Genomic DNA, 24,112 nt, shown 5'->3' on the forward strand with positions numbered 1-24,112 from the left:
CAAAAATGAAAGCTACAGCCCATTCTGGAAATCAGTGTAAAGTAATCTTGAAAACTGTAGGAAAGGACTATTTCCTATTGCTTGTTTCTCCAGCCAGCCAAGCTTAGATTAGCTGATAATTTAACTGTTTCCTTCCATCCCCAGGTTGTGTCTTGGGATCTGGACCTGGGAAAGCAGAAATAAACTGAGGCAGCAAAAGGTGTGGAGGGATGAAGGTCTCAATGTAGGTGGTCTTGGGCTCTGTAGGATATCAAAGGAATCTTCGAGTGTAGTGGATTGGAATTCCTGCCTAGCCCTTGTAGGTCACACTGCAATCCACTCTCCTGTTCCTCCACCCACTCAAGGAAAGCTCATGGAACTTCAATGAGTTTGAACCAGTGGAGCTGGTATGGTCCCCTGCAGAAATAACCCACACCATACAAATGAAATACTGTCTTCTTCCCCTACCTCTTTTGGCATAATTAATATTATATTTGGTGAAAGATACAAGGGGATGGATAAGTAAGACTTGAAGTTAAGTTAGTTGAAGTGGTAAATGGGCTTATGTGATGACAGGAGTTAAAATTACAGGTAAACTCTCAGCAGTTATTTCCTATTACTTGTTTAATAGTACAAATCAGTTTTTCCAATAAATCACTCACTAAAAGCAAGCATAACATATGAAATCACTAGAAGAAATACATTATTTTTTCCAGCTATCTCTCAGAAGACATTTGCCATCATTCATTTTCCATATCTGGGCAAATTTCCAGTAACATAACTGCAAATGTAGAAAGTGCAGTCAATGAGATTGCCTAGCCCCTTCTAACATTAATATATTGAACCAACACAGTGCTTTGTCTTACCCATACATTTTTATGTGTGCTTTGTTATCTACATGGCCGACAGTAAATTCTCCTGGTACACATCAGTTCCCACAAGATGCCCTGGATTGTGCTGGATCCAAAAACCAGTAAACCAGTGACATGGGAAATTGGGAAAATACAAATATGTGTTCTGGTAAAGCACAGGTTTAAACCACCATCCTACTGACCAGGGAATATAAAATAGAGTGCTGAGATCTTTCCCTCTCATCATAGGCACTGTAGGTACCTGTTTGCAGGAGAGATTTCTTTCTCACAGTGTACCTGATGTGTCCTTTGGACAAATATCCTGTTTTCTACTTCTGGGTTTTACATGTTCATGTGATTTGTTACACTCCAGTCAAAATGCTCCTTCTAAAGGTTGAACAGAATGGGTACTGTAGAACCACTTTGTTATAAAATGGCAGTTTTTGTGTACACCTTAAATTATCAACTTGCTATGCTGTTATTTAAATATAATTTTAAAGAAATATGTCTATATTATAGCTTACTCTAGTCTTATTCTTCTCTAACATAATTCAGAAGGCAGAGATTTATGTAGCTGTGGCTTTGTATAATAACAGACATTAAATTTTAACAAAATATTATTTAAATATATGCATAAAATAGATCTCTGGAATATATACTGTTGCAGTAACATCTTTATAAGCATAGCATGGAAATTAAACAAAACTACTCATCTCAGCCGTGTGCAGAAGGGTGACAGTGTGCTGCAAGCCACACACAAGCATCACTTTTTCATACTTGCTGGAAGCATTTCCCCATACCTACATTCTGGAGGCTCCCTGGGGTTCCAGTGGGTGCAGGAAAGATCCTTCTGCTGGGAGGGAATCCCCCCTGGGAAGTGACACAGACCAGTAGGGAGGATCCTCCCGTGCCCTCAATGGTGAACCAGTGAACCTGTGCCAAAGCTATTGTAGCTGAAACCAGAGATGCCCCTCTCACAGGAGGTAGGATTTGTGCCCCTGGGTACATAGATCTCATTGGCCTCTGCTAGAAGAAGCTTTCAGGCTCTTTTGGGGGCTGCAGCCACCAAAAATAGGGTTGCAGAACTGAGTTATAACTGAAAACTTCTAAGGAGTAATTTTGAAGGGTGGATGGATCATTTTGTGAGATGCCATCCATCACTGTGCCTCTTCATATCAATCTCTCAGAGTATTAATATCTCAGAAGTGCTGTTCCCATCTGCAGATTGCAATGGAATATGGAACAGGAGCTGCATTCCTGTCTATCTGTAGCACATTTTGCTTCTCATCAGTTTCAAATCTCAGTGTCACAGCTGTGGATGTAGTAAGGCTGCACTCGGCCATTACATACATCGAGCTGCATTGAACCCAACGTGTTGGGGGGCCTTGCAAAAATAAGAGTGTTTCTACCACAGGCACTGTGCTTGAAAGCATTTCATAACAAACCATACAAGTAGTATCTTCAGTGTTTACAGGCAGGATATTCTCAGTAGACTCATATTGCAGCTGGTGCAATAACTGGCAGTTATTTTGGCTTGATTCTGTCACAGACTTCCCAGCATGACCTTGGCTGTGTCATGTTTTTCTTCCCATTTTCCAAACAAGCAAATAAAGCCAACATTTATTTCAAAAAGGTAGTGCAAATCTGAAAGCTTCAATGTTTGCTGAGCAGCCTCCCCTCTTTGAATAGGAAGAGTCATAGATGTGGAAAGCATTATTCTTTTCATCTTCAAAGTATTCTCTTTGTATTTACAAATTAACCAATCTGCAAAACAGTATTTTTTCCCAGGGCAATATGATTAAGACTATTCTTATTAATTATAGGGAAACTTCCATAGTTCCAATATATGTAGTTCAAAAGAACATGATATATACAGAAATATTGCAACATATTTTCATTTGGATTGTTAAACCTGCATAGCTTTGATGGTTTCATCCCACATTTGCTATATTGTATTTTTAATGCACTCAGACTGTGCTGGTATAATGGTGATCCTCCTCTTATACCCCATCTTTCCCACATGCATGACGTCTGCTTTGTAGTGACATTCATGAAGCTCCCTGCTGTGGCTGAAACACTGGAGTCCTGCTATTTAGAATGAATGATTATTCCAGTGGTTGAAGTGTTCTCACAAAGGAGACTGGGCAGCAAAGCACTTCTTCCTTTCCTACCACACTGGGAGAGGAAATCCTTATTTGAGCCTATGATGAGATCCTGACAGTACCTGGAGATAGTCTTAGCAGTGAGAAAAAAGCCACTTCTGCAAAATGAAGACAATATATTCACTGCATGAAATTCCCCTAAAAAACCCAAACATTCCTGCTGTTTTCTGAATAGAAAGGGAAAACAAACAATTAAAAATATTCAGTATAAATCAGGATTTCATCAGATTTCAGGAAGCTAAATCCAAAACTTAACCCCAGAGCTTCTCTCTGCTAAGTGCTGGTCTCACCCTGCTAGTTCCTAAACCAGGCATTGGCTCTTCCTTCCCCAGGGCTCCTGCTGTGTGCAGTTTGCTCCTTCTGCTGCTGCTGCTGCTGGGCATTGTGCTGCTCAGCCCTGGCCCCCAGCTTTTGTCAAAGCACTGTGTCCTCCAGTGCTGAGGCAGGGCACTGTGCCTGTGCTATGATGGCAGCTTTCAGACCATCTAACTCAGTGCTGGGGATGAAGAGCTGGAAAAGATGCCCATTTCTGCTGTTTTGAATGAGATGATTCAGGGAGAAGCACACACATGGTACCTGGTGTTTTGGATTGCAGTCTGGGCCCAGGCACCAAGTGTTGCAGTGCTTCAGCTTTTTAATAGATGAAACTTCTGACTCACAGAGGAAAAGCAAACCTTGAACAAGCATACAATTTAAAAGCTTCCAGACTCAAGCAGAGATCAACTGCTGCATTAAGTGAGACTGTGAATGGTGAAATGGACTTTTACATGTGAAATGGAAACACAGAGAGCTACAGAAATGAGCTTAGCTCCCTTTGATCATGCAGCAGTAAACGTGACCTATCAAATGATTGCTAAAGAGCTTGAGGGGATCTTCAAAAGTTAGTCATGGTAAAATAGATGCTGTAATTATATCCACTGATAAATGTTAGCAAAACCAGCACATTTGCTGATGGTGCGAGATGCTTTGCCTGATGAAGATTTCTTTAGTTACAATGTACACTCAGTGTGCACAGCAGCCATCCAAGCTTCCCTGATCTGTTCAGCAGACAGGCTTTGCACTGACCTGAAAGAAGAGCCTTCCAGTGTCTGTGGGGAATTGAGCCTTCACCTCCTGTAAACTCTGCACAGAAGGGCTCACTGCCCCTGATTCCATCAGCAGCTCTGCACAGCGGGCTTTGTCACTGACAGCCAAATCCCAGCATCCTTCCCTTAACCAGTGCCATCACCTCTCCCTCCACAAGCCTGCTGTAAGCAGTGGCATTCAGCACAGACCCAGGGGGCAGCTATGGAGGGCAGGCTGTCCAAGCTACCACTACATGGTGAAAGCAGCCTGATCCTGCTTTCAGGAAGGGATAAAGGGAACACCAAAATTTTCCGGACTTTGGTGACCCTAGTGAACCCCTGCCGACTCAGAATATTACATGATTTGGTGAAATTTGACTGCAGCCTGGTAACAGGGAGTGAAAGCAAGTCTTCTTTGTCCTAATATTGGAGTATATTAACTCTTGAAAATTCAGCGAGGGATGGGTGAAAGCTCTTTTATTCTCACTTAGCTAATAGTTATTTGCATTACACTAGTCAAGATGAACAAAAGTTAAATCATTAGGTATAAAATACAGCTTTCAAAAATGTAACATCACAGAGTTTCTGACTGCCAGCAATCAGTGTGCACAAGTGTACAGCAACAAATCCTTTCCCTATACACCAACCCCACTATACTGCTCAGGATGCTATATTCCCACCTTTATGGTTTCACACTTAGCACAGAACTGGCTTTGAAGTGTACAAATGATGAAGGATACAGTATACTGAAAAATGGACAACTAGAAGTTTTTTTATTGTTTCACCATACCAGAAGAATTCCCAGAGACACATCAGTGCATCCTTCCAATCCATTATCCCATTGTTCCCATAGCCAGACAGAATTTCTTTTTCATTTCATGCCTTGTGGTGCAGTTTAGTATAATGAGATTGTTACAGGTCTCAAAATCATTAAATTATGAAAGTGTTTCCCTCTTCTAACCCTTGCTCTTAGAGTATAATGGAATCATAACAGCATCTGGAGATTGGAGCTGAGACCATTTTCTGTCACATCTCAGAGCTGATTTGCAGCACGCTGAGCTGAAAGGCTTCACAGACACCATCACTGTTAATTTCAGTGGGAAATCTATTGCAAGGTTTTACATGTTGCATCTCTCTCTAAGAATAGATTAGATTTGAGCTTCTAAGTGACTTTTAATTTCTACTCTCTGAAATGGAGCTGCATTGCCTCTTTCTGGCCTTTCTCCTACTTTGACAAATCTCATAAAAGTTACTGGGCATTACTTTCTCTAATCTTTGTAGCAATCTCTCTGATAACACAGGTTTTACTACAAACATAATACTTTTAGATAGCATACGTTAAATATTTTTGTTTTCCAAAACTTACACATCACAAGGAGGTAGGGGTTGAAGTAACATTGACATCTTATGGTGAGTACACCTCTTGTCTCAAGATGGTGGAAAATAAGCACTTTAAAACAATTTTCAACCTCAAAAATAATAAGCAAATGATGGCAATGATGTTTTAAAATGAAGGAAATTCTTAATCAGAATTTTTACTGAAAATGAACTTCACTTTTCTGTAGTTGCAACTTGTCTGCCAAAAATCCCATATGTCTTTCTGTGTGTGTACAATGTTTTAGAATAATATAGCATCTTTGAAAAATTTGATGGCTTATGAATGAAAAGAACATGAGAAAACCTAAGGACTCTGTATTATTTTTAAAGATGAGAATGAATAATGACTCATTTAAAACACTAAGAATACCTATGTGCTTTTGTATTTTTTAAGTAATTTTCTAAGTTTTTTTAATCTCTGGTTTTGGTTTTGTAAAATATATCACCAAACTACCACAATTTTCCATTATTTATAGCCCACAGCAATAAAATGCAGTTGTTTTTGTCTGATACAATTTAAGCACATCAGGCTGGGTAAGTGCTTGTGCTGGAGATGACTTCAACTCTACCAGTATTGGCACTGGCAATTCAGGAGGGAGCACTTTTCACTCTGCTTTAACATGGAACTGATATCTCTGCCTAATTTTATAGCATACTTTTGTGTTAGCGCTGCCATGGTTTAGTGGTTGGTGAAAAGACTCACATATACCAAACCCACGCCTGTAAATGGATCCACAGGATGGAACTGCCCTGCAAAAAGCTCCTGGAAGGACTGGGGATTGAAGACATGTTGTGTTAAGTGCTTTGGCATTTTTCAAGCTGAAAGGTGCTATAGATGTGCAATGAACTATTTCCCTTGTGTCCCTTGAGGAGCTTGAACTAAAAATGTCTTTCAGTCACTGGACACTTCAACATTCCTTAGCACAGAAATTGAAGCCCAAAATGTATCAAATAGTTTTACAATATTACTAGCCACCAGTTTTGGACCACTACCTTCACCTCAACACAAACGGACATTATGAATATACCTAGATAAAAACATGTTAAACAGTTAAAACTATTTTAGTATCCTGTATTGGGAAAGTGTATCACTCCTCCAACTACATAGTTTAAACCGTATAAAATGGCATAAGGAATTACAGTGTGTATAATTATTTTTGGTTTTGTGAAAGAGTATCAATTACAATGTTATCGTGCCAGCTCCATCGTGAAGCCAGGAGAATCGCCACTGAAATCAGCGGAGGGCATAAGGTGCTATTACAGGCAGGCTGTTGCTTCAGCGGAAGAAGCGAGAAGAGCTTCAGCTAAGGCAGCCGAGTGCAGAGGCAGCAGGGAGGGATGCTGAGGCTGTGTCCGCGGGGCTCCCCGACTGCCACCGCAAAGCCCTGCCCCGCATCCAGCCCTAGCCGAGTCCACGGTGGTACTTCGGGTTAACCCCCGGGTTATGGGCGGGCATCTCCCGCCGCAGGGCCGGGCAGTGTCTCTGCTTCGCCTCGGCCCGATCGGGACACCCGGTCCGGCGGCGGCAGAGCCCCGGGCGAGGCAGAGGAACCCCGCGGCTCGTCCTTCTCTCAGCCGCGGCCCGGAGCCGGCGGCTCCGCCGAGGAGAGACGGCCGAGCCGGCCGAGGGACGCGGCTCCGTGCTCGCCCCGCCGCCCCGGGGTCCCCCCCGCCTCCCGGGCCGCGCCGTGACGGCCGCCGCCCCGCCCCGGCCCGCCCCGGCCCGCCCCGCGGGTCTCCCCCCGCGCCTCGGCGGCGGAGCGGAGCGGAGCGGCCGCCGCCCCAGCCGCGGCGGAGTGAATGGGTTGCCATGGCAACTGAGTGAGGCAGGCAGCGAGGCCGCCGCGGCCCCAGCCGCCTCCGCTCCGCAGCGTGTGGGCGAGCAGGCAGCGGGCGGCCGCCGGGACAGCCGAGGGGACGCCGGGAGCGCAGCGGCAGGATGGAGGACGGCTTCTCCAGCTACAGCAGCCTCTACGACACCTCCTCGCTGCTCCAGTTCTGCAACGGTAAGGGCGGGGGCCAGCCCCGGCGAGCAGCGGGGTCCCGGCGCTCCGGCGGGGCGGAGGCGGAGGCCGGCGCGGGGAAGGCAGCGCCGGGAGCGGGCCTGGTCCGAGCTGCCGGCGGCGTCTCCGCCGCCCAGGGCCGCCCGGCTCCGCGGCGCAACTCGGGGAGAGAAGGAGGAGGAGGGAGGAAACTTCACCCCCTTCAGCCTCCCCCGTTATTCGGCGGGAAAGCTGCCAGCCCTCCGGGCGCCTCTGCGAGCAACTTCTGCACCTCCTTCATGGGAATATGCGGAGATACGTGTGCCCGTGTGGACGGTAGAGATGTCTGTGTGCATCTTCCCCAAAGGCAGATCTGGTAGCTCAAGCGATCGCCCACCGCTGCGTGTCTCCGTTGCGCGTTTGCCAACATACACACATATAAATATATATATGTGTGTATATATATAAATAAACATATATCTATATGTATAAGACTTGTGTTTATATCCATGTAAAGGGCCGAGCCGCCCGTGACCCCGGGGGCGCAGTGGGACGCAGGTGTCCTTCAGCCCCCTGCCCACCCCCGCTCCCGGAGCCCACCCGGCGCCGCTGTGCACCGGCGAAGGGTGGTGTTGAGTGAGAGATGCCTGTGTGGAGTTACGGGAGTTGGCCTGCAGTTACTGATTTTTCTTTCTGCTGTCTTTTAAAGGTGGGGGTTATTGGGGTGGTGGCGTCACCTGGGTGGCAGCATGACAGGGGAGCTGCCAGGCTGCTGTGATCGGTAGTGAAAAAGGAAGGAGATGAGGAACTGCAAGTGTCCTCACAGGCAGTATTGGAGATTGGCCTGCATAGTACTTGGGATTATTCAAGTAGCTGATATTTTCCTTGAGGGAAATAAATCAGCTATTCTAAATATTACAGAGTTCTTCATGGTAAACTGTAATCTCAAAATACATTACTTTGCTACGAGTTATTGCTTTCTAGCAGCAACATTGTGGGCATTCGTAATCTCATATTTCATATTTGTGGACCTTATATTGCTCTACATTTTAGTAGTGGTCTCTTCTTTCTACTGCTGTCTGAACAGCTGGAGTCAGGTTCATACAAAATTGCTTCATGACAGCAACTGCATCAGACATAGCTGCCTCTTTCCTTGGAAGCTATGAAGATGACAAATTTCACATTATTTTCTTTGTGGTGTGGTGCAAGAAAGGGACAGGTTTGCAGAAAACTCTGCTATGTGTGGACCTGGAGATTGTGGGAGCAGTTTTTTCAGGGCAGCAGGAGTTGTGTGTGTGGGCTGTGCATTGTGCAGTGACGCCGTATTTTTGGAGCTCCTCAGGAGAGAAAACTATGACTATACACGGGGGTTGTACACTAATAGCAGATGCCTGTTTTGCCTAAACTTAATAAATATTTAATTGTAAGTGTTTTTAATAAGGAAACATACAGCAATGTATTTTGAAATTTATACTCTAATCCATTTATAAGCAAGCTGCCTTCCTACCAAAATCCCTGGGCTTTGCTTTTACAGTGGTCATGCAGCCTGCATGTGGGAGCAGAAGGAGTAGCATCACTTTCTGAATAGTTTGGAAAAGCAGAGTAGCTTTTCCTTGTGGATTGTCCGTCATGTTGATTTGGTAACTGAGCACCTATTACACTTAATGGAAATAAGCCAAATGTATTTATATTGTACATAGTTTTTAAAATCTTAGTTAATTCATTAGTATTATATTCTGGAATGTGTTTCTAGAACAAATCACTTGCTTAGCTTTGTCTCATTGTAGACAGCAACCTCAAGGGCTGTTGTAAGTTTGTGTTATTCTCTGCTTATAAAAGAAAGTGCTTGAGTTCAGATGCCCTTCATTTTACAAGTCACCTTTAGTGAGACTGTATTAAATGAGATGAGGAATAAAAGATAATCAAGCCTTTGAGTACAGCCTTGAGATGGTCAGGTATTTCACACATGACCCATGAGGGAGAAAATACAATTAGAAGATGCCAGTGAGGGTTTTGAGGTTGGAAAGTGATAAATAAAATTAGTTTATAGGAAAGTGGAAAGCTCTTGCATGCATAATGGGCAGTAGGAAAAATGATGTGAAGTTGGGAGTGGGGCAGACATACAGAAGAAACCAAACAAAGCAAGCAAGTGTTAGAGATAGAATGACAATATGATTTTAGTATATGTTAAAGTGAAATACAGAATGGCTGGTAAGCACTCAAAGTGATCATTGTTGAATACTGTTAAGGTTCCTGTTCTGAATAGGTTTAATTTTAGTTGTACAAGAAAAGCCATGATGGAATTTTCTGGTGCTCTCAAACAGAATAAATGTATGTATTGTTTCAAAAGATCATGATGTAAATGCTGTGCTGCTGAAAAAATATCTGTGGGTCACCTGTGGGGTGACAACCAAGGTCTATCCTAGGCCAAGGATGGCTGCAGCTTCTCCCACTTGTCAATAAATTCTCCTTGTTTGGAGTGGGTGGGAGCCCAGGAGGGGACAGGGAAGGAGGGAGCAGTAATGGGCAGGAGGCTGTGAAGGGGATGAGGGAGCAGGACCTTGACTGGTGGAAGACCTGGTCAGGGAGAAAAAAGTTAATACAAGAGCAGATTTGCCCCAAAGTTGCTACTTTCTTTCTAGAAAGGGCCCTGGGTTCAGGAGAATTTGGGTCTTCACTCATATGCAGATTTAGTTTGCGTGATTATTTAGTAATGTGTTTTTGTGGCTTGTGATGTGTAAAAAAGAAGGTAAATGGAGAAGGAAGGGAGAGAAGAAAGAGGGTGAGGCAAATATGTTCGTTTTGAGCTGCATGTCTAAAATCTAGGGCAAATATTTAGCACAGCTAGTTCAAAGACACCTACTTTCTTCAAACTCCTTTTTACAGAATAGTAAAGCTACAGTTGGCATTTGAGAAACATTGTGTTAATGAACACAAGTGTCAATCTGAGATAACATCAAAGCAAGAAATACAAACTTCCAATGTGATTTTAGGCAATTTATTTCATTCTTGATGCCTTAGTTTCCTTAGTTGTAAACTGAGCAGAAAGTACGTGCCTGCTCTGGAGGAGTTTATCATATTTATTGATTTGTTTGGTATTTCCCTCTTCAGTTTCAGAGGACAGTCTTCAGATGCATAGAATGTTTTGTTAGTTGCTCTGCCTGTTCTGTTTGTTTATTTTAAAGAAAGACATTAAAATAACTCTCTTAAAGCCCAAGGACAGTTCTCAACTTATGTGTCACTTTCCAGTCAATGAAGGACTCTGCTGGTTTATTTTGCATGTTGTAAAGTAAAGTTTAGATAATATTAACTGTGCCTGGTTATAGATACCTTTCTTGGTACAAAAGTTACTTTTAGGTAGACAGCCACTATGTTTATCAACACTCAATCAGGTTGTTAGTCATGTGTTATTTAAGCTGAAGGTAAAAGTGGAAGGAGACTGATAAGCAAGATAGTGTTGAGGTTTTTAGCATCTGCTTAAAAACTGGTGGAGAGAACCATGCTGGACTTGAAACACTACCAAACAAGAGACATCCTGGAATTAGAGACAGTGCTCATCTCGCCCCCAGCTGATTTACTAAGCTGCAGCTGTGATCAGTACTGATTACAGGCAGGTTGGGAAGACAAACAGGGTGTGGGCAGAGTTTTGTGGGTGCTCTGACCACAAAACCCTATCTATCTATTCTCCATCTATTTACACAGCCTTCACCACAGTAATTGCTGTGGGCAGGATTATTGGGTATGTGAAAGGTAAAGGGTGAAATCTGGGATTCCTGCAAAATGCCTCTGTAGACTTAAAGATGGAAGTGAAAAATTATCTATGATTTCTTTGGAACTTGTAGCATCTTTTAAATGTCCTTCATGTGGCTGCTGGGAAAATCATAGCTGTCAAATGGCCATTCCTGCAACTACAAATGCCTTGTTTGACAGAAGCTTCAACTTCAGAGTACCTGGGTAGGGCAGTAAAAAAAAGTGTGAAACATTGTTTCTTAATGAAATTGATATATTTGACAAGGGACTCCTTAATATTAATTACAGTTTTGTTTAACAGATTACCTGAAGAGTAATTGTTAGTAAAAAATTTAGAGTTATAGAAAAATTTAAATTGATACAAACTATGCTATAATTTATTTTTTTTAAAGAGCAAAATAATCACAGAATCGCAGAATATGTAGAGTTAGATGGGACCCACAAGAATCACTCATCATCCAGCTCTTAGACCTGCACAGGACCATCCCCAAGAGTCGCACCATGTGCAAAGAGCATTGTCCAGATGCTTCTTGAACTCTTTCAGGCTCCTGGGGAGCCTGTTCCAGTGCCCAGCCACCCTCTGGCTGAAGAACCTTTCCCTGATACCCAACCTAAACTTCCCTTGACAGCACTTCAGGCTATGCCCTCAGGTTCTGACACTGGTCACTGCAGTGACCTCTTGCCCTCATGAGGAAGTTGTAGTCTGTGATGAGGTCTCCTCTTAGTCTCCCATTCTCCAGGCTGAACAAACCAATAATAAAAAAACTTCTTAAAAATTAATGGTTCCTTTTGGCTCCCTCCCTCCAAAATCACATTAAGATTTTTGACAGGTAGTAGCTTTGATAACTATCAGTCACACTTAAGTCACAAAAAGTAAATTGTGTGACTCAGTTTTGGTCAGTCTATTTATGGTTTGAATCTTCTGTTTCTGTAATTCTTCTCCATTCCTGAAAACAAATTGAACATGTGTACCTCTTCTCTCTAACTCCTGTATCTGCAAGTGGAGCAGTGCCTGTCAGTGAGGAAGTGAGCACCACCAACAGGAAATCTGCATGGACAGTATTATTCTGGTGGTTGTCTCTTTTTTCCCATTTGACTCTCACACTTCCTCTCCTTAACCTTCCTAAATGCAGCCACATCTTCCTACAGCTGGACCAAAGTCACACAACATGGAATGGGCTAGGGAAGGAACAATGGTAAGTTGAGCCTTGCAGCTTTCAGGGCACTAGTTCAAATCTGTCAAGGGCTGGAAGAGACTGTAATTTGTTTTACTGTGATCACTTCCTTGCAATAATGCAAAACAAAATTGGATTTAATTCAGTGTTCACTGGGCAGATTTATGCACTCTGTGTAGGAAAAGGTGTTGCAAACATGTTCAAAAAGATGTTGCAAACATGTTAATAGCATTACTCATGTTGTTTTTCTCAGAAGTCCAAAACAACACAGTCAGAGAGACAAATCAGGCTTTCCCATGGTTCTTCTCTAGACCTCCTCTCTCCAGAACAGCAGCATCTTTTGAACTCAGGAATGGAGGCCATGCTCCACTTGAAGCTTCTACCAGTTTTGTAGGACAAAAGATTTTATTACCTTAGACAGCATTGCTTAGGCAGCATTTTCTTATTTTTCTTTCAGTGTGATTTGTTCTGGCTCTTGCAGTCAAACTCTTAAAGGAAATGCTTAATTGGACTCTAGATTGTCAGTTTTATGCATTTTGGGCTATATGGAGTAGAATTGGTTCTAGAATATTTTTCTTCACTACTGTAGTAAAGAGAAGGGAGAGGTGGCATACAGAAACACTTTTTTTTTTTGTTGGTATGTGCAGTAATTGAATGCAGTATAAATCAGTATGCTGTGAATTAAAAATAACTTGCTGCAATGGACACTTGCACAATATATATTGTTAGCCTATTAAAGCTCAAACTATTATTACTAATAAGACACTATATAAGTAAACTGAATTTGTTGCCCTTTAATTAGCTATTTATTTCCAAAACATGAATTATTAACAGTTGTGCTAGTCATGAGTGGTGTTAATTATAGTTACTGGAATTTAATTTTTTTTCCTTTTTTTTTTTTAAACTAAGCTACTAAAAACAAATGAAAATGTAGACCAGTCATGAGAGGATCCTCTAGTGATAGTTAAACCTCAACAGAGAATCTGTGTCAGTGTTAGCAATATGGAGAGAAACTACAAGTATCAAGTATTTTATCATGAATAAAACAACATACAGAATTGCAAATTAAGGCATTGGGCTCCCAGCAGAAAAACATGCTTTATCTGATCTTCAAGGAGTTTTTAAAAAATTTAATAGTACTTTACAAAGCTGGTAAAATATATGTTTTAAGTTCTAATTAAAAATAGCAAGTCTGAAATTATTTTATTGAACCTTAAACCACATGCAAATAATTCAAATAAGATTAAAATTATATTAAAAGTACATTATTAAAAACTGAATATATGTGAGGAGACAGTGAGGGAGTGCACCAGTCAGTGACATACATTTTAATAGGTTTTATTCTGACTTCCCTCTTCTTTCTCCTTTCCTTTGTAATTTAAGAGAAGATTTTAAAGTTGTTGTGCAGTTCTTTTGTCAAGAGAAGTTTTGTGAAGCTGTAAAGAACCTGTCTTTTGATCTCTAAAATCTTGGGGATGATGAGAGAGAATAAGTAGGAAGGTTGTATGAAATGGTGTAATGAGTACATTTTTTGTTGGGTGCTTACTCTTTGCAAATGACACTAATTGGGCAACCATAAGGAATTGTGAAAGCTTAAAGGGAGTGCAAAAGGAGCTGTGGATGATGCTCTTCTTCTATGAATCACAATTTAAAATGTTCGTCCATTACATAATTAAAACATGGAAGTAGCTCCCTGAGGTTTTTTAGGGAAATGGGGTGGGGATAATGATATGTTAACATGATTTCACTAAATTAATTCTTTGGAAAGTAATTAAGTGAGATTGTCCACACTCCATTACTTCCAAAGGGTAAAATCTGACATGGTCCATCATATTCTCATCTTGCTTTGAAATGACTGATTATTGAATAAATATATTATATTCATTTGAAAAGTAGCATTGGAGACCTCTAGTACTGTTTTTAGGTATTGTGGAATGTAGAAACTAATCGCCTTTTTGGATTTAAAATCTGAAATAAACACTTCATTGTGATAAAAGCAGTTTGCATTTCTTAACAGCATAGACCCTGTATTTGATTGGAAGCTTACGTCAAGATTCCTGCAAACAGGAATGAAGAAATGTTTTCTGGATTTAAGTGTGACTTCTATAATCTTTTGCAGGCCAATATGTGAAACATTGCTACTGGCTTTCAGCCATCTCAGAATTGAGTGTGAACAGGAGCCTAAGCTAAGCTTTGAAATGTGAGGTTCCTAAGATGCAGAATAGATGAACACATTTCAATATGTAAATAGAGAAACAATCTTTGTTTCAAGCTAGTAAAGGTAAATATTTTCAAACTAAAACTTTGTAATGAACGTTATGTTTTATGAAAATTTTATCTTTCTTTTTTCTTTCAACTATGTTGAAAAACATAGCAGACTGAAACAGTTTTTGACGTTTCCCAGTGCAGCTCCTGTACACTCAAGTGGGGCTTACTGGGCGCGGGTGTCTAGAATTTCCTTGAGGTTTTTAAAGGTTTCTGTACCCTGAAGTCAGAAGCAATAGGAACAGCTCTTTATTTTTTTCCTTAGGTGAAAAAAAAAATCCCTGTGACACCTGAGAAAGATCCTGACAGTTTCATATTTATTTTATGCTTACTAAAACCAATTACCATTTTGTTGCTTCCTTTTCCCCTTCCCTATGCAGCATTTCACAAGCTGTTTTACCCAGACCTGTTGCTGCCTGGAAAGCATCCTTCCATCTCCCACGAGGAGATGCTGCTTTAAAGAGCTTGCAGGCTGTGGCAGGTGGGTCCTTGTGCTGTCCCTGGAGCAGGTACAGTGTGCTGCCCACGTTTTCCCAGTGCTCAGTGCCCGATCAACAGCGCGGTGCCCCAGCGTAGCTTCTTGGAGGTGACCGAGTTCTGTGGCTACATGGGTGGTCCAGCAGGGCTGGCTGGGCCACAGGGGGCAACGAGGTCTTTATCTAAACTGATAAAAACCTTGCAGGCATTAGCATATTCTGAGACTCAGGGCAGTCTTTATTCAAACCAGCGTCTGCATTCCTACCTTTTTGCTTTACAGCTTCCAAATACAGGCCAAAATTATGGGCCAGTGGCTGACAGGACTAGGCTGAAATGATCTGAAAAATCAGGCCATTGTTTTTTGTTTACTAACTGTAAACCTAAACATTAAATTTTGAATTCAATTTTAAAATTGAATTTAAGGAGTTTCTGTTGATGTATTATATGAGGCAGTGTTATAAAGCACATATACAATACCTCAGTGTAACACAGTAAATCATTACTGATGTGATTTGGGGTAAGAAGCAAAATCCAGACAATGTGCAGGTGATAAAAATTTAATTGTGGACTTCAGTAGGACTGAACTTTGAAACTCTGGAAATGATCATGGCAAAGTCCAGTTGAATCTAAAAAAATGAGTATTCTTAGAAATTTTGGCTCTAGTAAAATATGTATCTATTGTAATTTAGTGAACTCTGCCAGGAAGGAGGTGGGAGGGTAAGTTCTTTCTTTTTTTCCCTTTTATGCCAGATAGTGTGAGAAGTCCTTGTGGTAGCTGTATTTCAGTTTGGAAGTAAGTGATTTCCCTTGTGTTCAGAGGTTTTAGTGAACTAATGAGGGGTCCTTTGGGACTAAATATTTTATACAATTTTTAAGTTAAGCATTTATATGTTTTGCAAGGCTTGAGGCCTTTCTCTACTAAGCAGTGAGAAAAGATCTATTTATAAATTTGGGGGGTTGCTGTGTGGTCCAGCAGACCCCTGGTGCAGGGGCATACAGAAAAGCCTTTTCTTGACTGGTGTACTGCAGGGTCTTGCAGGGCTGCATACTTAAAAGAGCTGTATATATATAAGGTGCACTAGCTCTGTGATGCTGCACTTCAGCACCTGCTGTGTCCACCTTAGCAGGAACTGTGGGACAAGAGAAAGAAATCTCTAAAGCAAAATAGTTTGTGGTGAGGGCTGGGGTATCCAGTGTCCCTGCATTTACTGTGGGCTAGCTCTAACTTAATGCCATGTACCAAACGCACTTTGGCACTGGAGCACTCCTGCTGTGCTGCTGGAATGCTCTCCCAAGACTTGGCCTCTCTATGAACCAAGAGGGGTGATGGGTGACAAACACTGCATGTGCATCTTTGGGAACAAACTGAAATATGTATAGGGAGCTGTGGCACCTAGAGCTGGGGCAGTTGAATTGTCATATTCTTTGAGAGATGTTTTCTCCCACTCTTTAGTCTTAAACCATTGCTCATTCTGATTTGGGAAGTAACATGGTCAGTTCATCAACAGAGAAATTGCTTCCTTGATGTTCTGTCCTAATTTTCTTGAGAAGAGATTTTATATCGTGAACAAGGGACCACAGGACCTGTGTTGGGCTTGAGCACTTCTTTAGGTCTGAAGATTTTTTCAATGGTTTCTCTGTCAGGAAGATCACTATGAGTGTTGATCATGTTCAGAACAAAATATTGAAAACTCTGGACTTCTTTCTTTTGAGCAAGTTTTAATGGATCAGACAGAACTAAAATTAAGGCTTTACATTTACAACAGTTCTACTTTACTGAAAAATCTAAGCCCAGTCATTTTTAAGGCAGAAAGAGGGGAAGGAATATGGGTGTATCAGTCTACCAGTCCTTTTTATTATTTAATATCTTGGTGTTCCCATCTCTGGTTTTAAAGCTGAATAAACAGGATACAAATAGTAAGGGCTTTGGTTATGGGGTTCCCTCTCCAGATTGTTATTGATTATTGTGTGGTGGGTTTTGCTTAGATTGTTTTTGCTGTATTGGATGACCTATTGTTTGAAAGACTCAGGATAAGCATGTTATCTGTGCAAACCTGAAAAAATATGGTTCTGACTATCACACCAGTAGTATTTCAGAACAAATTTATAGCTGAATTACATCGTTAGTTATTTGAATGGTATTTCAGCTTTCTTTTATGATCTGGAGGCTTTGTTTTGGTTTTAGGAAAGAGTTAAATAACTGAGTTGTGGGATTAAATGTTCAGCTATGGAATTGAAAAATGGTTGCTGTTGTGTTAAATGAATGCTTTATAGCTAAAATTCATGGAAGTTGGAAAACACATTTGTTGGTGTGGTCTCCCGAGAGCAATATATTTGTATCTACTCACTCATTTTTTATGGAGCACAGGGTTTTAGGCATTAGGGTGAAACTTTACAGCAGTGAACAGAGTAGTGTGGTTTATTCCAGCATTGCCTCATGTGTAAATTATTTGAGAGATTCTGTTCTGTAGCTGTCAGTTCTTGGTAAGATACTGTTGCTTGTATTTTAGCTTTTTCTGTGAGCACATACCCCTGGTGATTGATCTGCTTATTTCTAAATTTTGTTTAAATAGGGGAAGTCTATAGCAGGGCAACCTACCAAATCCCACCCTCCCACAGGGCCAAGATGAATCAAAAGAACTCTTTCTCCTTTCATCTGCCCTTTTAAAATAAAATGTACCTTGTTTCTGATGCATAGGGATGTAATACAATCATTTTTCTAACTTTGAAGATGAGTAACACTATGTGATAATGTTTCAACTGTTTCAATGAAATGAAAGGATACAAAGTAACATAGATGGGGAGACAAAGGGATGTTAAAGATGACAGGCTCGGTCCTTCAGATGTTATCTGGTAAGAGGGTGTGTAGAGTTCCTTAGGAGTAAAGGTTAATAAACCAGAGAGCTGTGGGAGCTGTAAGATAGCACTGTAAAATTCAGAAGACAGAGGTTAAGTGGATTTTGGTCTTGAGGGCAAACCTGTTGTCCCTGCCCCAGTGCCCGTTTCCATTTTCACTGGGGGCTGATAAACCTCACCACACTGTGCAGCTGCTTGGGAGGAAGGTCTCATTTCTCCTTCCCTCACTTGCAGTCTGTGCTTTTACCTACTTGATGGACTAAATTGTCAGGAGTTAGTTTAACATGCTAACCTAACAGAAAAAAAAAAAAAAGAATTAAAACCAGACAGTATCTGTGACTGGTGTTTTGGTTTTGCTTTTGCTGGGTTAGTTTTCTGCCAAGTTGGAGAATTAAATCAGTTTTCAGAGGGTGCTGTGGGCAGACTGGGGGCTTCTAGAATGGCCATTGTGTCTTGTGGAACTGGACCCTTGCTTTTGTCATTGCAGCTGCTTGTGGCACCATGTGTTGCACAGCATCAATAAATTAATCCAAGTTAGAAGTGTTGCCCATCTGTTATGTATTGTAGCAGGTAGAAGTGATCCCCTTTTTCCTGTCTTGTGCCAGGCATAGTGGTGGTAGGCAAACTTTTAAAACAGTGCGTACGGCAGTACAAGGGAGAGACATGCAGCTGCTGAGGACCAATTTTTGACTGCTACAAATATGATTGGAAATTAAATTAAGGTTCATAGAGGTAGAAAATTACCTATGCATCATAAATTTAATTTCCAGTCCACCTAACCATTCTAAGCAGGGTGAGCGAACATAAATTTTTTACCGTTGAGATTCCTCTCTTTCCTTGGTGAATGTTTCATTTTTGTCATTGCTTTTCATGTGTGCCTGTGTGTGTTTTGTTGGTTTTCTCCCTCCGTGGAAACGATGTATCTCAGTCTTTTTCTAATCCTTTTTATGTGCTCTTCAGAATATGACATCACATTCAATTAAAAAAAGAATCATAGTTAGCCCCAGGCACACAGGTGTACTCAATAATTTTATAAATTGAAATTTTAATAAGTAATTGAATATCACCTACCTTTTTTCTTGCACTTTGGAAATTTGTGGCTTTGTTTTTCTTAGAATTTTCCTTTATAGTATTGAGATAGAAGAAAAATTTCTATCACAAGAACAATAATCTCTTCTTTCTTACATTATTTTACTTGGGAACATACTTGTTGCAGGGTCGTATTAATCAGATTTCTTTCAGGAAAGAAATGTCTTTTTAGGAAAAGACAAATGCTAAAACCAGAATTAATCAGTAACAAACATCATTAGTGTGATGCTGCTGCTCTGTTCTCAGAACCAAATCTGGGCATTCTTTCGATTACAGGAGAGTCATTGCAAAGAGAAGAGGAAGATTCACAAGATCTCTGTGCATTGAGGAATTTAAACACAAAAACAAGAGATAGTAATCATCTTTGGCAGTCCCTTATAGGAAGTCCTGTATTAAAAATTTTGTGCTTGAGAGAGAATTTACTCTTTTGTTTGTTTACTCTTTGTTGTTTCCAAGAAGATTAAATAGGCCTAAAGCAGCTCCAGTGATTCCTGCAAGACTCTGTAGGATTTTGTGAAGACCAGAAACCATTTCATTGATGCTGGGCTATTAACCTTGGTAGTTGTGACTCAGAAGGTTATGAGAGATTTGTGTGCATATTGTTCCAGGAGGGGATAACTTCAAGGCTTTTCCTCCTTTCTAGTTTTTATATTTGAGTTTTTAATTTTAAAAAATGTTTAGCCTCAGGGAGCCCACTAAATCTAAGCCTTTTACTGCCTCCTGAATTTGGCAGTTGCTTCTCTTTAGTTTAAATCTCTAGGCATGTGTGATGTGAAGCTTTGAAGTAGCTGTTGCCTGGCTGAAGCCTCTCTGGAGGCAAGGAGAAGAATAATAAAGTTTTGACATTTTCTTTCTTTCCATCATGCAGATATTTTAACAGAAGTGAAACAGCTGATTTTTAGTAAAGACTCTAAAATTACAGAATTGCTAAGATTGTCTCTTCTGTGGTTTTAATTTAGAACAATTGCTAAAATCAGTGGTGTGGAAAGCCACATGTATTTTGTCACTGTTTTAATATCTGGCATTAGGAACTGGTTAATCCATTTAAGAAATGGAACAAGAGATTCAAAAGGGAGATGTTGCAGCCCAGTCCAAGATCTTAGACGTTGCCCAATGGACCACTGACAAACACCAGAAAAGGCAAAGAGAGATATTTGGGTGGGGGCAAAAACCCCAGCAGAAGTTTCTCATTCTTTGTAATTCTGGTTCTACGCGGTGCCTGCCAGTCCCATGCTCAGTGAGCAAACAATTGCCAAGTCCATGGCAGTCTGTATCCCAAAGAGCAAGCATCTTCACCTTCTGAGCAAGGCTCTGTCTCAGCACTGCTCCTCTACTTCCCCCAGGAACAAAATAGATACAGGCCACCTTCTCTGGACTTTTTCCAGTCTGGCTCCCTTAAAATAAGTGTCTTGTACAGAATAAGAAGTAGGACAATACATCAGGGAGGGAAAAAGGCTATTTCAAACATCTTGATTATGGCATGGTGAAACTCTTTCTGTTTGGGTGTTTCCAGCTGTTCCTGGCACAGAGCACTTCTGACACTACACTGGTTTGTGTTAACTAGGTTTACTAGATTTAGTAGTGGCTAAAATACATACAGGGATTTTAAAGCAATTGGTGTCATGCAGCCATTACATCAGTTTACCAATCTGTCTGTGTTCTTCTGTGCTGCAAAGACTGTGCACTGTGGAAGCTTTATCTTTACTGTAAATGTAGTAATAAGATTTTTTCATAGAAACATAATTTATCTTAAGTCTAAATTATCTGGTTTTACATGCAGTTTATTGGAGTACCTTTTGTTCTGCTGCATAAATAGGTAGACCTATAGAAAAGTTTAGTCACTTTGTGCTGCAAACAGCAATTCTGTAACTCTGCTGACAAGTCAGCAACTTGCACAGTTGTGAAATCTTTCCTCTTCTGTTCCAGTTAAGACTGGGAAAAATTGACACATTGTTCTTACAAGTCCGTGTTACCTGTCCTTTAGCAAGCTGTGGTTGAGCACTGCATACTAAATGTCAGTTATCATATTGTGCAATCTGTATGAGCAGAATTCCCACTTCCACAGCTGTGGGAGTAGAAATGGGAAGCAGTCAAATAAACTCAGTCCCTCAAGGCTCCTCCCAAGGTGACTGGTGCAGAGTGCAGTGAGGTCCAGGGAATTCTTCTGACCTTTTGGAAGCACAAACCTTGGGAAACAAATGAGTGTTGGTAAAGTGATGACATCTTTCACATGATAAAAGTAGCAGCTTAAAAAAAATGCTTTTGACACTTTTGACAGGCTTGCACATGATAATTAGATAGTAAAAAGAAGGTGTGGGTTGGCAAGGCATTAGCTATGAATGATATGCAGGTTCGTATCCATTTCTCTTTAAGCAATGTTGTGTTGAAGATGAAGCCCTCTGAACAGTTGTGTAAAGCAGAGGTTTTATAGTGAAAATGGATTGTATCCATTTGAAATAATTCAAGGGAAGCTGTGGAAAGCTACTGCACTCTTTTTCTGAATAACTCTTTGCCGCATTAAGAAGTTCTTAATACAGCATATTAAGAATATAATCTTAGAACTGTGTGCTCTGGCTTACCAAGTGTCTTATGTATTCACTTTCAAATTAACTTTCAGGAATAATAAGCTTTTTTCTTGCACTGTATGTTCTGAACATTACCCTTTACTGCCTTTGCCACTGTCAAGGATGCGTGAAAAAAGCTAAAGGAGAGGGTGATTTTTGTAATTTGCATTGAGAAGGAAGAATGGGAAGAAGGAGTGAAGATAAAGCAGGGCCTTGACCTACCTAAAGTGTATGAATTTTGTGATTAGTCCACAGGAAAGTTATATATGGGGAGATACACATAAGGCAGAAGACAATATATGTCATTTAGTATTCCAATGGGATTTGGGGATCTTCAGCTTAATTTGGCAGGGTATCATCAGCAGGCCAAGTGTGGTGGTGGCAGCAGAACTGGGTTCAGGCAGTGGCAACTGCTCCTCTCCTGTTGCCATGTTTCTGGCTGCTTGCATTGGACTTTGTCCACGTTCTGTGTCCTGTGCCATCTGGGAGCCTGATTCTGTACTTTCCGCCTGCACAGTGAATCCCAGCTCCTTCCCACAACAAACAGAGACCCACTCCTACCTGCTGAAGCCCCCTGAGCTTCCAGCCTGGCAGTGCTGCCAGCTCTCTCTAGTACCTGGTGGTGGTAGTCGCTTGCCCTGTGCCCTGGGACCATGACTCCGGAGTGCAGCTCAGGTGGGAAGGTATCCCTGCATGTGCTGACTTGAGGTATGGGGCAATCTCTTCCATGAAGGTGGGAGCAGCAACAGCTGTCTGTATTGCAGGGACTTGTCTGTGGGCAGTCAAGAGGCTTTGTGAGGGCCTGGTCTGTGCTGGCAGTTTTTAGATATTATTTTCTTTGCAAATTTTTAATACCATTTTGATTTCCTGAAAGAAGGTCAGGCTGAGTTCTGGAGGATTCAGCACTGTTGGGGGGACCCTTTTTCCCACCCCACTGCTGCTCTGTCCTGTTTGCCAGCCTCCAAGTCCTTCAGAAATCAGATGGGAGCTGCCAAAATAGCAGATGTTTCTGCTGAGTATGCTGTAATCTCTCACAGCACTGATGCTGATCAGGCTTTGTGTACAGGTCTCAGCAGCACAGCTGAATGTCCTCCAGCCTTTGCCAGGCCTGACTGGGTAGTCTTTAGCCCCACAGAACAGCCCTGACTGAGGGCTGCAGGGGTAGGGCTGGGTAGATTTTACTGATGATAGAGCTAGGGGACGCCTTCCATTAGATCAGGTTTCTCAAAGTCCCATCCAACCTGACCTTGGACATTCTTAATGTTGGGGCATCTGGAGCTTCTCTGGATACTCTGTTCTGGTGCCTCACCGGCCACTGAGCAAGTTGAGGAGGAGAAGACTCCAGAACCTGCACCACGAGAGGGTAGCCTCCTGCAGAGTTTGTGAGGAAATGCTTTGAAAATTCTTCGGACTTTCATTTTTTCTGCTGTAAGCAGTTGTCCATGAAACAAAATGGTTTTTTTAATCATCTGTTTCAGATCCATGAATGCTAATGCACTCTCCTTGTTGTTGGGTGTTTTGTGGACAAAGTGGCAAACAGATAGAAAGTTCTAGAACCTCTGGAAAAATTATTAGCTTTCCTTTTAAAGCTCTGGGGAGTAAGAAAATGTATTAACTAAGGCTGAATAATGAAGCTTAAAAAAAACCTGTTTTATTAATGTTTTATAAAATTTTTTAATTACTTAATCATTCCTTATGATTTTTATTGGAATTAGGCCTCATTTCTTTTAGAAGACAGACTTTCCTGGAGTCAGATAAATCTGATAAGCATATTTAATATGATTTTGAAATACAGTAAACATGAAACCAGTAAATTTGATGTCCAGTTCAAAAGCCTCTTTTTCATTCAAGGGGAGTTAAACTACTTTGCAATACAGTAGGAAAAAATATGTTTCTTTTTTAATGATTAGGGAAGCAAGAACTATCACATTCTGTGAATGACTTCTCAAAATGTAGTTTTCAGTTTACTGTTTGGGTTTGAGTTTGTTCTTGTGTGGATCTTTTGAGGAGAAACTTGTTTGTTTCTTTGCTTTGGGTTTTGTTTTGTTGGTTATTTTTACTTGGGCCTACAAAGCTGTCTTGTTCCCATCTAAAAGGAAGAAAAAGAGAGTTGTGGATAGATTTACTTGATTGTATGTCTTAGTGGCACTCACCACTAGAGCAGTTGCTTGTTGGCTTAAGTGTAACAGGATTCCTGATCAACTGGATCGTTTTTCCTTTCTTTTCAACTTTTGGATTTGCAAATACTGAATGCTTTTGCTTTTGGTGAAGAATCAACATTTGGAAACTGTTACAAATAAGGCCATTGAGAGTGAGGAGTTGGGTCACTGGCTCAGGGAAGCTTTTGCTTCTGGGCCTTGGACTTCTCTGCCATGGAGATCTGTGTATCTTAGCATGAGCTTATGTATTAAGTTTGTTGCTTTTATGTAACTACGTATTTTTATGAAGAAGCTGTACTGTACTAGGCTTTAATCTTGACTGTCTCGTGCTAAAATGAAGGATATTTTGAAAAAGGCACCTC

The 24,112-nt window shown here is 41.2% G+C and overlaps 1 protein-coding gene across 7 annotated transcripts in view; it reads left to right on the forward strand.

Annotated features, from left to right (window-relative positions):
* Positions 1–24,112, forward strand: part of EML1 (EMAP like 1) — a 122,090-nt gene that overhangs the window by 35,264 nt on the left and 62,714 nt on the right. The window contains exon 1 of one of the 7 annotated variants that reach the window (XM_030239762.2): positions 7,278–7,439. The exons of 5 other annotated variants lie outside the window; for them this stretch is intronic. In XM_030239762.2, coding sequence (XP_030095622.1) covers positions 7,373–7,439 — 67 coding nt within the window. In that variant the 5' untranslated portion in view covers positions 7,278–7,372. Of the gene's footprint in view, positions 1–7,277; positions 7,440–24,112 lie in introns of those variants that run through there. One more of the 7 variants, XM_030239763.2, reaches the window with a different exon arrangement.

The sequence above is a fragment of the Serinus canaria genome, chromosome 5 (assembly GCF_022539315.1).
Source record: "Serinus canaria isolate serCan28SL12 chromosome 5, serCan2020, whole genome shotgun sequence".
NCBI classification, from domain to species: Eukaryota; Metazoa; Chordata; class Aves; order Passeriformes; family Fringillidae; genus Serinus; species Serinus canaria.